A 15,331-nucleotide genomic window follows, 5' to 3' on the forward strand; every position below is an offset into this window, starting at 1 on the left:
GGTTCTCAACCCCCAGATCCTCTCCCACCCTCCACTCCTGTCCCTCCAAAGCCTCTCCTGTGGGGCTGGGGACAGGGGTGGCCTCTGTGACACAGAGACAGCAGCAGAGGGGGCCTGCTGGGCTCAGCATGGCAATGGGGGGTCTCTGGAAGACCCTGGGGTGTCCCTGGGCTGCTGCAGCCCCGAGGTGCTCCCCAGAGGAGCTCACAGTTGACAGCCAGCGCTGCTCCTGCTGCACCATTTACCTGTATCGGAAGCGGCTGCCCTTGAAGAACAGGTTGCTGCTGGACACCGTCCGCACCTGGCTCGACTTCTCCAACCTGCAACAGCACCGTGTGAGAGCCCTGCTGTGCTGGGAGGCACTGGGAGGCAGCCAGGCCGGCGGACAGAGCCCTGGAGCTGCGGGATGTCCCCAGGAATGTCCCCGCTGCTGGCAGCGGTGGCTGGCGCTGGCCGGGGGGACAGCACAGCTCATCCCTGCATCAGCAGCGTGCCCGGGATGGAGCCACTGCCCGGGGCACGGCCACAGCTCCTCGGGGCTGGGACACCGCTGATGCTCCCCGGGGGCCGGGAGCTGCCCTGGGCACGGCAGGGTGACACACTGGGGCCCTGCTGGGCAGGGGGACACTCGCCAGGGCGGGTGGAGCTGCCCAGAGGCACCGCCCGACCCCCGACCCCCGACCCCCCAGCCCAGCCCAGCCCAGCCCAGCCCAGAGTGATTCAGTGCCACCGGCAATCACCGGGAGATTTGTAAAGCAAGACGGCAATTTCATTTCATGTTGATGTAATGAGGAGTGGAACCTGCTGATTGCGGCTGCTGATTGCAGAATTCCCGGTGGGAATGCATCGCATGCTCTGTCTCGCAGCTTGCTGATTGAAATAAAACTCATTATGAAGCACAAAGCGGCCTGGGTTAAGTGTGGCATGAACAGGATGGTGCTGCTTTGCATTCCAGGCTTCATCCCAAATAATTAGTTATAATTTCCTGATGCAAGTTTGCTGAGGAGGGATGAGCACAGAGGGGCCGGGAAAGGACGGACCCCCATCCAGGGCACCGGTGCTTTTGGTGGCTGGTGGCTCTGCCACTGGGACGAGGTGACACGGCCAGTGACCGACCCCACAGGTGGGCACCAACGCACAGGGGCTGCAGGACACCCCACAAAGCGGCACTTACTTGTAGAAAGCCTGGTTCTCGATCCCACACTTCCAGAGGTGTTTGCAGGCTTCTGGTGTCGGCGCAAAATAGGTGAGAACGATTTTCTTCTCCTAAAGGAGAAAGACAGGGAGTCGGGGGAGAGCAGGGAGAGGTGCTCACCCCACAGCCAAAGAATGGAGTAGCCAGAGCTGGGGAGAGATCTGGCACAGGCAGATCCTGCTCTGGAGCCGTTTGGGATGCAGGGATCAGGCTGGTGCAGCACCCGGCACGAGGGATGGGCAGATGTGCTCCAGCGGCCACTCTGCTCCCGGCCTTGGGGAACAGGCAGGAACACAGCTTGGAAAAAACCCCCACTGGGGCTCCTGTGGGAGCCAGCTCCAGCCAGGGCTCTGCGGAGGGAGCTGACCCCAGCCCCGGCACGGAGCTGCAGCTGCTGTCCCCATGTCCCTGCCCCGCTGCCACGTCCCCAGAGAAGGCGCTGGAGGAAGGACCGCGCTGTGGCCAGGACGGGAAGGGGGAGCACTCACCTCCTTCTGACTTACGTACAGATAGAAAGTCTTCCCTTCGAATTTCATCTTGGTCACCTCGTTCCTGGGGGGACAAGGACAGCCAGGTGGGGCTGTGCAGGTGGGGCTGTACAGGTGGGGCTCTACAGGTGGGGCTGTACAGGTGGGGCTCTACAGGTGGGGCTGTGCAGGTGGGGCTGTACAGGTGGGGCTGTACAGGTGGGGCTATACAGGTGGGGCTGTACAGGTGGGGCTGTACAGGTGGGGCTGTGCAGGTGGGGCTGTACAGGTGGGGTTGTGCAAGTGGGGTTGTGCAGGTAGAGCTGTGCAGGTGGGGTTGTTCAGGTGTGGCTGTACAGGTAGAACTGTGCAGGTGGGGTTGTTCAGGTAGAGCTGTGCAGGTGGGGATGTACAGGTAGAACTGTGCAGGTGGGGTTGTGCAGGTAGAGCTGTGCAGGTGGGGCTGTGCAGGTGGGGCTGTGCAGGTGGGGCTGTGCAGGTGTGGCTCTACAGGTGGGGCTGTGCAGGTGGGGCTGTACAGGTGGGGCTGTGCAGATGGGGCTGTACAGGTGGGGCTGTACAGGTGGGGCTGTACAGGTGGGGTTGTGCAGGTAGAGCTGTGCAGGTGGGGCTGTGCAGGTGGGGCTGTGCAGGTGGGGCTGTACAGGTAGAACTGTGCAGGTGGGGTTGTTCAGGTGGGGCTGTGCAGGTGGGGATGTACAGGTGGGGCTGTACAGGTAGAACTGTGCAGAGCCCATCCAGCCCAGCCAGCCCCCAGCAGCTCCCAGAGCCTGGTGTGCATGGCAGGAGGTGGCACAGGGAAACAAACCCTGGCTCACAAACCCGTGGCTGGAGTGGGGCCAGCCCGGGGTGAAGCTGAGGCTCAGCAGGGGACACTGAGTGCCAGGGACACCGGCTGGTGGCAGTGCCACCTGCCAGGGACACACCGGCCAAGGCTGGACATCCTGCAGTGACCCAGAACAGCTGACAGGGGCTGGAGGGCTTTGGGACGTGGCCGAGGTGGGGATGATGAAGTTTCATGGGGACAAAAGTAGAGAGCAATGGGCCGGGGCAGCAGCTCAGGGTGCACAGAGCACTGCCCAGTGCCCGCACACCCCCTGCCCCCCAGGGGACACCCACAGAGCGATGGGACCCCACGGGGGGAGCTCAGCTCCTGAAGTGAGCTCAGCTCCTGATGAAGTGAACTCACCACTTGATGAAGTGAACTCTCTTGTTTCCCTGCAGGACCACGAAGCCGAAGGGGGTGAAGGCCAGGAATGCTGCGTTGCCAGACACGTCCTGCAAGGCAAGCAGAGCTGGTGCAGCTGCTGGCCATCAGCACAGCTGGCATGTCACCTGTGCCCCCAGCCCCGGGCTGGGCACTGCCCACCCCGCCTGCTGCCACGGTTACCTGTCATCCTCTGTGCTGAACCTCCTGTTGACATCTATAGAAATGATGCTGCTAATGTAATACTGTGTTAGAACTGTTGCAATTAATGTACATTTATGTAGCATGTATTGCAACCATACTACTCCGTGTAAGCATCTATAGATATTATATAGATATACACTATTTATTTGGCATATGTAATTACTATGATATATACAGTTTAATATGGCTATTTATTATATTATCACAGAATAACCTGAGTCAGAAGGGACCCACAAGGATCACTGATGTCCATGTCCTAAATATGTATATATTTTATATATAGCAATTAACCCAGAACACGAGAGCCCCCAGCTGTACTTCCCTCCCTCGGAGCCGTGCCCAGCCGGTGCCCTGGGTGGCAGTGAGCCAGCCCAAAGCCAGGAATTAGTGCCAGCACTTCAGCCCAGCCCCAGGGACTCCAGGGGAGGGGTTGGTGACTGCACTGAGCGCAGGGAAAAGCGGGGCTGGGACTGTCCAAAGGTGAAACAGCTCTGGGACAGCAGTGGCTGCATTCTTCCCGTGCGTTTTTGGGCCAGCAGATGCTCAGAACACAAGTCCATCTCAGCTGTCAACGGCAGAGAGTGCTGACCCACAGCCCAACACCTGCACAGGCGAGGGGGGAAGCCCAAAGTGCCCCCCCGGGGATGCCACAGCCCTGGCTGGCACAGGAGGGACATTCCTGTGTGTCTGCCCCACAGGGCTTTGGCTCCTTCCCAAGGCTGGGAAAAGCACTGGGAAGGGAAGCAGGAGGATGTGTTCCCCTGGATGCAGAGGCTTGGGAGGGCCCAGGTGCTGAATGGGCACAGCCCTGGGCTCAGTAAATGTGTGGATGTGACACTTGGGGACATGGCTAGTGGTGGGGAATGGTTGGATTCAATGGATTCTTTTCCAATGAGAACCATTCCAAGGTTCTCTCTGGCCAGGGCAGAAGTTCTGTCCATCCCAAGAACAGAGGAGCCGTTCTCTCACACACAGAAACACACATTCCTGCGGGGATTTACGTACAAAACAAGGACCAAGGACAGCCCAGGGCTCAGGTGAGCCCTGCTGAACAAAGGAAGATCTTTCCCTGTGTTTGTTTTTTGGGGAGAAGAACGCTATGAGAGCACCATGAAACCTGCAGGCAGGATTGAGTGATGGGACACTGAACTGAGGATGGCTGAGAGGGAACAACCCCTCACCCAAACTTCTCCACAATCCACTGGAAAAGAGAGAACAGAACCAGCTTCATTTAACTTTGGTTTCCAGATCTTTAAAGCATAATTAAAGGCAGCTCTTGATGAATTAGGCAGAATTCTGCTGACAGACATAGGAGTGTGTTTGTCCTGAGCTGTTATAAGAACATTAATTAGTGTAACTCGGGTCTGTTCAAGAGGTTCTTGGAGTAAAAGGATGGCAATTACCTGACTCCAGCAGCAAAGGTCACAAGTGGGTGGCTGCTGGCAAGACCACTGCTTTAGAGGGAATTCAGAGCAAAGCAACCTCTTGGGCACTCAGAAACTCCCAAAAACGGGGAGCACCCCCAATTTACTGCAGCTGTGGGTTCGTGTGGCACAGCTCAGGGAAAAGCCCCAGGGAAAGGTCCCAGCACAGGCACTGCCCCAGAGGAGAATTTTCTGTCTGCTTTGTGTCCCACAGCCATCTGCATGTGATGGGGTTACCAGGGGCCAGAGAGCCGCATGCAGTGACATCCTCAGTCCATAAAGAGCATTTCCAGCAGCAAACTGGATTGTGGGCTGGGCAGGGCAGAGGGATGGACTGTCCCAGGCAGATTAATGCCATGTCACTGACCTCGAGGGGATCCACCGCCCTGGCACTGGAACCGCCTCCCCACGGCTTCCCTGACACCCCGGGAGGGTTTCAGAGCCCTCCCCACTCCCCTCGTGCCCTCGGGCCAGGGATGGGGCTGGGGCTGAGGCTGGCAGAGCCCCAGAGCCGCTGGCAGGTGACAAATGCACCTGGGACAGTCCCTGGCAGCTCAGGGGGTCTTCCCTGGCCACAGACAGGAATCCAACCCCAGCAGCAGCCCAAAGAATGGGTTTAGGAACTGTTTTACCTTGCACGGGTGTGGGTCAACCCCGTAAGTCTCCAGAGTCTGGGCTTTCCTGAGGAAATTCAGCTCTGAAGTAGCTGGTGTCTGCCCGCTGCAGGAGGGGAGAACAGGGTAAAAAGAGCACGGGGACTGCTGAGTGAGGATCCCAGACAGGGACTGAAGGGCTCTGAGCATCACAGCAGCTCCCGTACCTCAGCTCCGACTTGTGGATCTCCGCGATCTTCCTCTCCAGCTTCTCCGAGTGTTTGGGGAAGAACTGGAACTTGGAGCTGTAGCCTTCCGGGTGCTTCCCTGGGTCGTAGTCACCAATCTCAGCTGGGGGAGACAGATGCAGTCGGGCAGAGCAGCAGGAGCAGAGCACAGGGTGCATCCCCAGCCGGCCCCGCCGCGCATTTGTCAGGCATTCGGTGCATGCAGCTCATTTCTCTGTCTGGGGCACTCACCGCCCCGATTCCCCCCTGCAGGAGCAGGAGGGACAACAGGCAGGAGGGCAGGGGCTGGCTGAGCCCAGGGGCTGCTCCTGGGGACACCGTGTCCCCTGGACAGGTGACAGGCTGTCCCCAGCCTCGCCCAGCCCAGCGCTGGGGCTGCCGTGGGTGCTGCAGGTGCAGTGAGCTGCATTCCTGCAGCCAGTGCAGCAAGGAGAGGCTCCTGGGCAGGAAAAGCCCATCTCTGCTCACCCTGCAGGATGTAGGCAGCCAGCAAGGCCGCGTCCGACGTCTTGCACAGGAGCCGCCCGTGGTACAGATCCCTCTTGATCTGCAGGAACACCAAGTACCTGGGCACAGGAGGAGAGTCTCTTTACCAGGGACAGTTTAAATCACCCCAACAGCCAGTTTAGACGTGCAATATCTGCCACCAGCTCTGACATCTCTCTCCCAGCAGCCCATTTACCAAAGCTGGGGCTCGCCAGGCTGTTCCTGGCCAGGACTGGGGCTCACACTCACACATCCCAGCCCCTTTCCAGCCATGGTGCTCCAGGTGCACCGTGCCTGCTCCGGGGCAGCTCCTGACCCGAGGGCTGCTGCACATCTCCATCACCTGGACACCCATCGTGTTCCTTCCCCCAGCCCAGCCGAGGTGCCCGGTGCTCCGAAGGGGATCTGGTGATCTAGAGCCCACCAGTGCCTGCTGCATTTCCCCTGGATGTTCAGCTTCCCCATAACGTGATTTTCTCCTTCCCAAACTTTCTGTGTCCTTCTAGGTCTCGGTGTATGCCCCCACGTCCCTGTGACCAGCACTGCATCACCCAGGCTGAGCTGCCCGCTCTGCTCCCCATCCTGTGCACAGTTAAAGGACAAACTATGGGGGAAAAATTACATGTTCCAATAAATTTAAACCTAAGTCACATTTTGGGCTGCGTCATGTGGCATTTGGGAAAACCTTTAGCTGGTACAACATAAGTCATGGAGTGAAGGAGCAAAATGGAGCGCTCAGAAATGAATTTAAATAACCAGACTCACACTCTGCAGTCCTCTGTCACGCCTCATTGCTCAAATCTGAGTTTATGATGAAGTAAACCATTAATTTTCACAGATAAAATACATTAAAGAGAAATCTTGGTATTAAATTGGATTCAGCCCAGGGAAAAGTGAATTTTAAGCCTGGTTCCAGCTGCAGCTGCAGGCACACCTCGAAGGGCAGCAAGCAGGGGCAGCTCAGCCTGGACCTGTGGGGGGTGACAGAAGGGAGAGCTAGGTCAGGTTTTGGGAGGAAATCCTTCTCTGTGTCCCGTGGGCAGGGACACGCTGGAGCAGGCTGCTGGACCTCACCACCCCGACAGAGAATTTCTTCCCCATGTCCCATCCCTCCCTGCCCTGGCAGTGGGTGCCATTCCCCCTCGGCCTGCCCTCCTGCCCACAGCCCCCTCAGGTCTCGTGGAAGGTGCCAGCTGGGAACCCTTCTGTGTTCTGTGATGCTGCAGATCCACAGCCACGGCTCAGTGTCCAAAGCCGCTGCTTTGGTGGCTCTGTGCGGGCTCCTCGTGTCCTTCCAGGCAGGAAGAGCAGCGTGAAGAGCCCCTAAAGATAGAACTGGGAGAGGCTGTGCTGTCAGCTCTGCTCCTCGCTCCGCTCCTGACGTCAGAGGGACACGGCTGGATGCTGCCAGGGAATCTCAGGGGAGCGGGGACACTCCAACCCCTCCCGACAGCCCAGCACAGTAAGGACACCCCGGGCTGGGGACGTGCTCGGGCAGGGCTGTGGCTGAACTGGAGGAGTCTGAGCAGCAGCGATTGCGTTACAGAGCCGGGGCCATGCTCAGAGTGCTCCACCCTGGAACCTGGGCTGGGACTGACTGCAGCCCAAGACCAAGCCAGGGGCTTTAACCACAGAGCCCAGGGATGGCTCAGGCAGGAAAGGGCCTTAGAGCCCCTCCAGTGCCACCCCAGCCATGGCAGGGACACCTTTCCCTGTCCCAGGGTGTCCCAGCCCCAGTGTCCAGCCTGGCCTTGGGCAGTGCCAGGGCTCCAGGGGCAGCCCCAGCTGCTCTGGGCACTGTGCCAGGGCTGAGCCCCTCAGCCTGTGCTCCCCACCAAGCACAGCAGCTCCAGGCGCTGCCTCAGCACAGGGGGGACTCCCGTGCTTCTCCCCACAGCAGGAACAGTCCCAGAGCACCTGGGCAATGCCGGTGGCTGCTGCCCTGTCCTGACTGTGGAACAAAACTGCTCCGTGTGCTCTGTCCCCGCCAAGCCCCCGCTGCTGGGGCTGGCCGCTCCCCCATGCGGGACCCCTGCTCACCTGGTGATCTCCTCCTTCAGCGCCGCGGGGTCCGTGGGGTAAAACTTGACACGGAAGCACATGGTGAAGGGAGGCTGGGCTGCAGAGAGCGGGGACACCGTGTCACCAAAGGGCAGGGCTTGTCCCCGTCACCCCTGACCCGCCCCGCTCCACTCAGGCCCCGCTCAGGGTCTCACCTGCCTCGTTCCCCCAAACTGCCCTCGGAAAAGAGGGGCAGGCGCTCCCCAGGGCAGTGGCCGTGGCAGGAGCAGATGTCCCTGATAAAGCCGTGGGGAAGTGTTTCCCTGCCACCGAGCCACCTCCCGCTCCCGGTGTCACTCAGCCCATCATTCCTGCCCTGCTCTCCCTGCAGGCTGGTGCCCTGTGCTGCCCTGGGGCTCCTGGGGACAATCCTGCTCTGGGGCCACCAGAACTGCTCCTGGGGGAAGCTGCTGCTGGCAGAGGGGCCGGGAGAGGGGGCAGGCTGGAGAAAATGGGAATACATCTGCGATGGAAGGAGCACAGAGCACCTGCAACACTCACCCCGCATCTGCTTCACAACCGACTTGGTGAACTCCAGCCAGTGCTGAAAGGAAAAGAAGGTGATTAAAGGTAATTACAGCCTGGCAGCCGTGAGTTGGTAAGCTGGGGAGGATGAGGAAGAGGAGGGTTTTGCTCTGGGTCAGAAAAGCCACCTGAGCGTCGGTGAGCGGCGCTGGAAGGGAGCTGGGGGGAGCAGGGGGAAGCAGCATCAGGAGCCCTGGAGCAGGAATCGCTTGTTCCGAGCCTTGGGTTGATGGGTGGGGAGCCTCAGGGCTCTAAGGGCAGGGACACGGGCACAGCTCGTTCTGCACAAGCCTCTTTGGCCCAGGAAGGGGCAGGGTGCAGCCCTGGGGGGAGCCCAGCTGGGCAGTGCCTCAGTTTCCCTGCTGCAGGGTCCTGCCTGGCTCACTCTCCATCGCCCGGGGCAACAGGCGAGCGCTTGGATCGTCGGCACGGAGCTGCCAAGTGGCCTAATCTCGGTGTTAAAGCGTGAATCCGTGCGAGGGATGGTCCCGCTGCCAGGGGACCTCGCTCCTCGCTTCACGACAGCATCACATTCTCTCACTGCAAACTCCGGGATGCCTCAGCCCGGCCCCGGGAGAGCCCCCGGGAGCACATCCCGACCTACGGCACCGGGGCTGCTGCTGCCAGGGCCGGGCACATCCCAGAGCCCTCCCCGGGTCCCCTGCGGGCTCAGGGGGCCATTCCCCATCCCCGGGGCAAAGGGACGCCCTGTCAGGAGCAGCCAGAGCCCCCGGCCCGGCAGCAGGGCAGGGCAGAGCTCCTGATTCTCTGCCTCAGCTCGGGAGGACCAGGCTGAGCCCCGCTCCCCCAGCCCGGGCAGGAGGGGCTCTTCTCACCCTTTGCTTGTCGGGGTCCACAAAGCGGATGCCGAAGTAATCCTTCTCCAGCAGGTTCAGGTGGTGGCAGAGAAGGTCAAACAGGTACTGGCCCTTGGCATCTCTCTGCAGGACAAGGAGACTCAGCGACAGCGCAGGGGGCGGTGGGGCAGAGCTCGGGGGGACGCGAGTGAGGGCTCCAGAGCTCGGGAGGTGACACCAAAGCTCCCCGTGGGACATTTTCAGCTCCAGGACCACCTCCCATCCCACCTGAGGGCCAGCTGAGTCACACGTGCCCCATGAGAAGGGACAAACCCCCCAGGCCTACGGGGGAATGTCCCGATACCTCCCCGGGAGGAGGTGTCACACCTGAGCCAGCCGTGCAGAGGAGAACACGGCCTGACAAAAAACATGATCCCACCCGCAGGGTCTGCTCCGTATCGGCTCTGTCCTCATCCAAAGCCAGCCTGTTGCTAAAGCGAGGTCGGTTTGTGAGGCTCCTCATGCCGCCTGTCCCCGGGCTGCTCTCATGGAGAGATTCGGCCTCCACATCCCCGAAACTGCCCCTGGGGGCTGCAAAGCCCCTGCTGCTTTACAAATCACCCATTAATGCTTTAACACCCGGCTTCTCCCAGCGCCGGGATGGCCGGGAGGTCCCCAGCGCTCGGAGAGCAGCGGCTGAGCCCGGCTCCTGCCGCATCCCCGCGATCAAAGGCGGCTCCTGACACCGAGCTGCCTCCTCCTCCTCCTCCCCACGAGCACCGCCACCCACCGCTTCCTGACAAATCCACGCAACGCGCCCTTCTCTGATCAAACGAGCGATTATCCCATCAAACAGCGCTCCGAGCGCACAGACTGCGCTGCGGGCACCCGCGGGACCCTCCGGGGTGGGGATCGTGTTCTGCCCTGATCAGGAGGCTTTCCCCGGGCTGGCAGCACAGGGGGTGCGCTGCGGGTCCCGCCTGGGGCTGCGCCGCTCCCGGGTGCACACCAGGACAGCGAGTCCTGCCCGGGGACAGCGAGTCCTGGCCGGGACAGAGTGTCCTGCCCGGGGACAGCGAGTCCTGCCCGGGGACAGAGTGTCCTGCCCGGGGACAGTGTCCTGCCCGGGGACAGTGTCCTGCCCGGGGAGAGCGTGTCCTGGCCGGGGAGAGCGTGTCCTGGCCGGGAACAGAGTGTCCTGCCCGGGGACAGAGTGTCCTGCCCGGGACAGAGTGTCCTGCCCGGGGACAGCGAGTCCTGCCCGGGGACAGCGAGTCCTGCCCGGGGACAGAGTGTCCTGCCCGGGACAGAGTGTCCTGCCCGGGGACAGAGTGTCCTGCCCGGGGACAGAGTGTCCTGCCCGGGGACAGCGAGTCCTGCCCGGGGACAGCCGGGCCCGGGGACAGAGTGTCCTGCCCGGGACAGAGTGTCCTGCCCGGGGACAGCGAGTCCTGCCTGGGGACAGAGTGTCCTGCCCGGGGAGAGCGAGTCCTGCCTGGGGACAGCCGGGCCCGGGGACAGAGTGTCCTGACCGGGGACAGTGTCCTGCCCGGGACAGAGTGTCCTGCCCGGGGACAGAGTGTCCTGCCCGGGGACAGAGTGTCCTGCCCGGGGACAGCCGGGCCCGGGGACAGAGTGTCCTGCCCGGGGACAGAGTGTCCTGCCCGGGGACAGAGTGTCCTGTCCCCGGCTCCGCAGGGCCCTGGTGGAGCCCGAGCTCGCAGCCCGGCTGAGGTAATTCAGAGAAACTGAGGGTGGAAAAGCCCTCCAGGGCCATCGAGTCCAACCAGCGCTCAGCACTGCCAAGGACACCACCAGTCCTTGTCCCCAAGTGCCACATCCACACGGCTTTCAGCCCCTCCAGGGATGGGGATTGCCCTTGGCAGCCGTGCCAGGGCTGGACAGCCCTTTGTACCGAGAAGTTTTGCCAATATCCGACCTGACCCTTCCCTGGCCCAGCCTGAGGCCGTCTCCTCTCTGTCCCTGTTCCCTGGGGGCAGAGCCCGGCCCCTCTCGGGGGTCCTTCCTGCTCTCAGGGCACTGCAGACACCGAAAAGAGCCCCCTGAGCCTCCTTTGCTGCAGCCCCGGCCCAGCTCCTCCTCTCCCCTGGACACAGCACAGCAACAGCCGCTGCAGCGAGCCCCGGGGCTTGGGAGCCGCTGCTGGAGCCCGGCCGAGCAGCCCCGCTGCTGGCGCAGCCCCGCAGGGATCCAGGGATGCTCGGAAATCCTCCCCAGGCAGCCCCCAGGACTGTCAGAGCCACCGGGAGCCACGGCTGCGGGAGGGGACGGGCTGATCGCACAGCCCCCAGCTCCCTGTCCCTCCGCACCTCCCAGGGATGTGCTCCAGGCCCCTCTCCCTCCCCCTGCCCCAAACCAGCACGGAGCCTGCAGAACGCTTTCCTCTGCGATTTTCCCAGAGGAATTGCAGGGAAGGACAAACCAGACACCCCCCGGTGCCTGGAATCTGGTGAAAGTGTGAAACCACGGATGGCATTACAGGGAAAATGCTCCCTCTTTGATCTCTCTAACTTGAATTAAACATATTCTAAATTAATCATTAGCAGAATGTCTTTCAGGAAATTATCTGAACTGCCTTTACAAATCACGACTTAAAAGAGCTCCCATTGCATAACACCGGCTTAAATATTCCACGTTTGGATCTTTACATGTTCTTATAAAACGAGCCTCCTGTGTGTCTGAAGGCTTTTGAGGTCAGCCTTCGGGGGTGCCCAGGCTGGTGGGGAGACCACGGGCAGCGTCTGGCACTCGCTGCGATGCCCCGTGCCAGGCTGGCACTGCGGGCTTCTCCCAGTGCCAACACCTGCCGAGGACCTCCAGCACCTGAAGGTGCCAGGGAGGGACTCTTCATCATGAACTCTAGCGACAGACAGGGCTGGATGGGGAACTGGGCAGGAATTGTTCCCTGGGAGGGCGGGAGGGACTGGGATGGAATTCCCAGAGCAGCTGGGGCTGTCCCTGGATCCCTGGCAGTGCCCAGGGCCAGGCTGGATGGGCTTGGAGCAGCCTGGGACAGTGGGAGGTGTCCCTGCCATGGCAGGGGTGGGATGGGAAGAGATTTAAGGTCCCTCCCCACCCAAAGCAGTCGGGGATTCAGCGATTCTGCCTCGGAACGTCCAAGCCCTGGAGGAGGCAGCGGAGCCCCGGGGCAGACGCGTCCGGGCGCTGTCCCTGCCCTGGATCCCGGCGGGCAGGACGGGACCTGCGGCGCCCCAGGGGCCGCCTCTGCCCGCAGCAGCCAGATCCTGCTGGCATCTTCCAGCGGCAAACGCAGCAGTGTGATGCAGGTGATGGGAACACCTGTGCCAGGGCCCCAACATCCTCAGCTTCTCAACAGAGCTCAGCAAACTCCATTTGGGACCCACCCGGCCCCTGCCCTGCAGCCGGTGCTGCCAGCCCGGCGTCCCAGCCCCTCGCAGAGCTCACCACCCCCAGCCCCTGGGGAGATCCACAGGGTGCACCTGCAGGATGCTGGAATTTGGCACCAGCTCCTGCCAGAGCCGTGCCCGATGTGCTGCAGAGCAGAACCGGGGCTCTGCGGGCTGCTGGGCGCCTGCAGCGCTGTCAAACACTGTCAAACACGTCCCAGGGGACTTCTAAACTTTAAGAAGATTAAAGTAACCTTGCATTCTTTGCTTTTCTAAGCTTCTCAGCCAAAATTAGGGTCATCCACAGATAGCAAAATAAATGAAAGAAAAAAAAAGAGAGGGATTTAAAAATGGCAGCCCATCTGAAAATGAACAGAGGGCTCGGTTCAGGCAGGAGCTTCCCGTTCCACCCCAGAGCCCAGAACCCTCTGGGGCAGCGACAGCAGCGCTGTGCAGCACCAGCCTGGCTCTGTCCCCAGGCCTTGGCTGCAGAGCTCGGTGCCACTGCCACTTCCCAAAGCCTTCCCCACGTGCCACGGGTGTTTCTGTCCATGCTGTCAGGCAGGTGTGGCACAGCACCAAACCCAACACCCCGAAATGTTTTCACTTCCCAGTGCCCGAGCCCCACCCAGCCACCCGGACCTGCCACCTCCACAGGGCCAGCACAGCCAGCACAGCCACCCCCTGTGCCAGCCCCTGTGCCACCCCCTGTGCCACCCCCTGTGCCATCCCCTGTGCCATTCCCTGTGCCACCCCCTGTGCCATCCCCTGTGCCATTCCCTGTGCCACCCCCTGTGCCATCCCCTGTGCCATTCCCTGTGCCACCCCCTGTGCCATTCCCTGTGCCATTTCCAGTGCCATTCCCTGTGCCACCCACAGTGCTACCCCCTGTGCCATCCCCTGTGCCAGCCCCTGTGCCATCCCCTGTGCCATCCCCTGTGCCATCCCCTGTGCCATTCCCTGTGCCATCCCCAGTGCCAGCCCCTGTCCCTCTGTCCCTGTCCCATCCCCTTTCCCATCCCCTTTCCCATTCCCTTTCCCATCCCCTGTCCCATCCCCTGTCCCCACCACAGCATTTGCACTCCTGGGCTCCAGTGCCGCTGTCCCCCCAGGTTTAGCCCAGGATTTACAGGAGCAATGGGAGCAGCTGAGAGCGGCTCCTCCCTGCAATATTTGGGTTGGAAATCTCCTCGTGGGCTGCCCACTCGTCCCTGCTTCCTGAGCTTAGGAGGAGATTATTTTTTTAAAGGAAACCATCAAAAAAAAAAAAAAGTCTATTTTACAAAGTGAAGTTTAAGCTTAAGTCTCTTTGGCAGCAACATCTGAGCTGGGAGAGATCAAAGACCCTCCAGCTCCACTGCCAACATGAAGAGATTTTCACCAGCAATTTGACTGCAATATTGTGGTTTAAATGCTTCATTTTCCAAGTGCAGCATCGTGCTGTACGAGCTTGGGATTTATCATCCTCGGACAAAGTTAATGTTGGCTCTGCAGGCAGGGCCAAGCCCCCCTGACTGACAGCTCTCAGCCCTCACAGTGAGCCTGAGCCTCTGTTAAGCCCCAAAATGAGGAGGAAATGGACAAAAATAGGCCTGAGAATATTCCTTTCCAGGCAGGGAATAAGCAGTCCAGAAATCCATGAGGACAGAGCTCTGAGGGATGCGCTGCCTGCACTGACCCAGGGAGGGACAGGACAGGGCTCCCTGTGCCTGCTGTGGCCAGTGGGGCAGGAGAGAGGAGTCCTGAGAGCCCAGCCTGAGGGGATGGGGTGGGCAGGGAACTTAGAGACCACCCCTGCCATGGCAGTGACACCTTCCTCTGTCCCAGGGTGTCCCAGCCCCAGTGTCCAGCCTGGCCTGGGACATTCCAGGGATCCAGGGGCAGCCCCAGCTGCTCTGGGCACTGTGCCAGGGCTGCCCACCCTGCCAGGGAACAATTCCTGTCCCCAATCCCATTGAACAATGCCAGTTTGAAGCCGTCCCCTTGTCCTATTAAGATGCCCAGAAAAGATGCTCTGGGAGCCCTGGGTGACCCACCTGCCCAGCAGAGCCCTGCCCACCCGAGGAGGCTTGGAGGAAGGAAAAGGAGTTTTACATAACTCCAGTGTAATCCTGTTATATTTATAGCATATGCATTTCAGTATTAATTCCCTGTTATCTCTAATCCTTCCTCCTTGCTGACACAGTAATTTCTGTCTTCAAGACTTATCTGGGCAGTTTGATCCAGAAATTTATCAAGCTCTTGAGGAGGAAAGTTCCTAATGAAGGGACCCACGGAGCCTTAAACTCCAGATTATGGAGTCTCGTCTTAATCCTCGGCAGGTGTTCAAGCCTCTGACATGCTGGCGTATGCAGAAGGCTCTCTGCAGCTCTCCACCACGGAATTCCAGCCACCGATGTCCTCATTTAGGGAACTCTGCAGTGGGACAGCAGTTGAGCCCATTTTAAAATCTGTTAAGAATCAGGAACTTGTGCCAGGAGCACTTACCCGGCTCCCAGCAGCGTCTGGGGAGGTTTCATCTCCTCGTTTGATGAGTTTTCCTGACAGCTTCCAAGGGCTTTGGAAAAGTTACTCTGTGCTTTGCCCTGAGGTTACCCAGCCCAGCTCTCCAGGCACAGCGCCTCAGCTCCCCCAGCACAGCAGGTTCCTCCATCCATCCATCCATCATCCATCCATCATCCATCCATCCATCCATCCATCCATCCATCCATCAT

The 15,331-nt window shown here is 60.4% G+C and overlaps 1 protein-coding gene across 1 annotated transcript in view; it reads right to left on the reverse strand.

Annotated features, from left to right (window-relative positions):
* Positions 1 to 15,331, reverse strand: part of FRMD5 (FERM domain containing 5) — a 66,062-nt gene that overhangs the window by 6,555 nt on the left and 44,176 nt on the right. Inside the window, exons 2-11 of the mRNA XM_086849877.1 lie at positions 9,268 to 9,372; positions 8,408 to 8,450; positions 7,886 to 7,964; positions 5,828 to 5,925; positions 5,339 to 5,462; positions 5,151 to 5,238; positions 2,873 to 2,961; positions 1,684 to 1,747; positions 1,175 to 1,266; positions 246 to 320 (exon numbers count right to left, since the gene is read on the reverse strand). Coding sequence (XP_086706003.1) covers positions 246 to 320; positions 1,175 to 1,266; positions 1,684 to 1,747; positions 2,873 to 2,961; positions 5,151 to 5,238; positions 5,339 to 5,462; positions 5,828 to 5,925; positions 7,886 to 7,964; positions 8,408 to 8,450; positions 9,268 to 9,372 — 857 coding nt within the window. The remainder of the gene's footprint in view (positions 1 to 245; positions 321 to 1,174; positions 1,267 to 1,683; positions 1,748 to 2,872; positions 2,962 to 5,150; positions 5,239 to 5,338; positions 5,463 to 5,827; positions 5,926 to 7,885; positions 7,965 to 8,407; positions 8,451 to 9,267; positions 9,373 to 15,331) is intronic.

This window comes from Cyanistes caeruleus, chromosome 13 (genome assembly GCF_971803275.1).
Source record: "Cyanistes caeruleus chromosome 13, bCyaCae1.hap1.1, whole genome shotgun sequence".
In the NCBI taxonomy this organism is placed as follows: Eukaryota; Metazoa; Chordata; class Aves; order Passeriformes; family Paridae; genus Cyanistes; species Cyanistes caeruleus.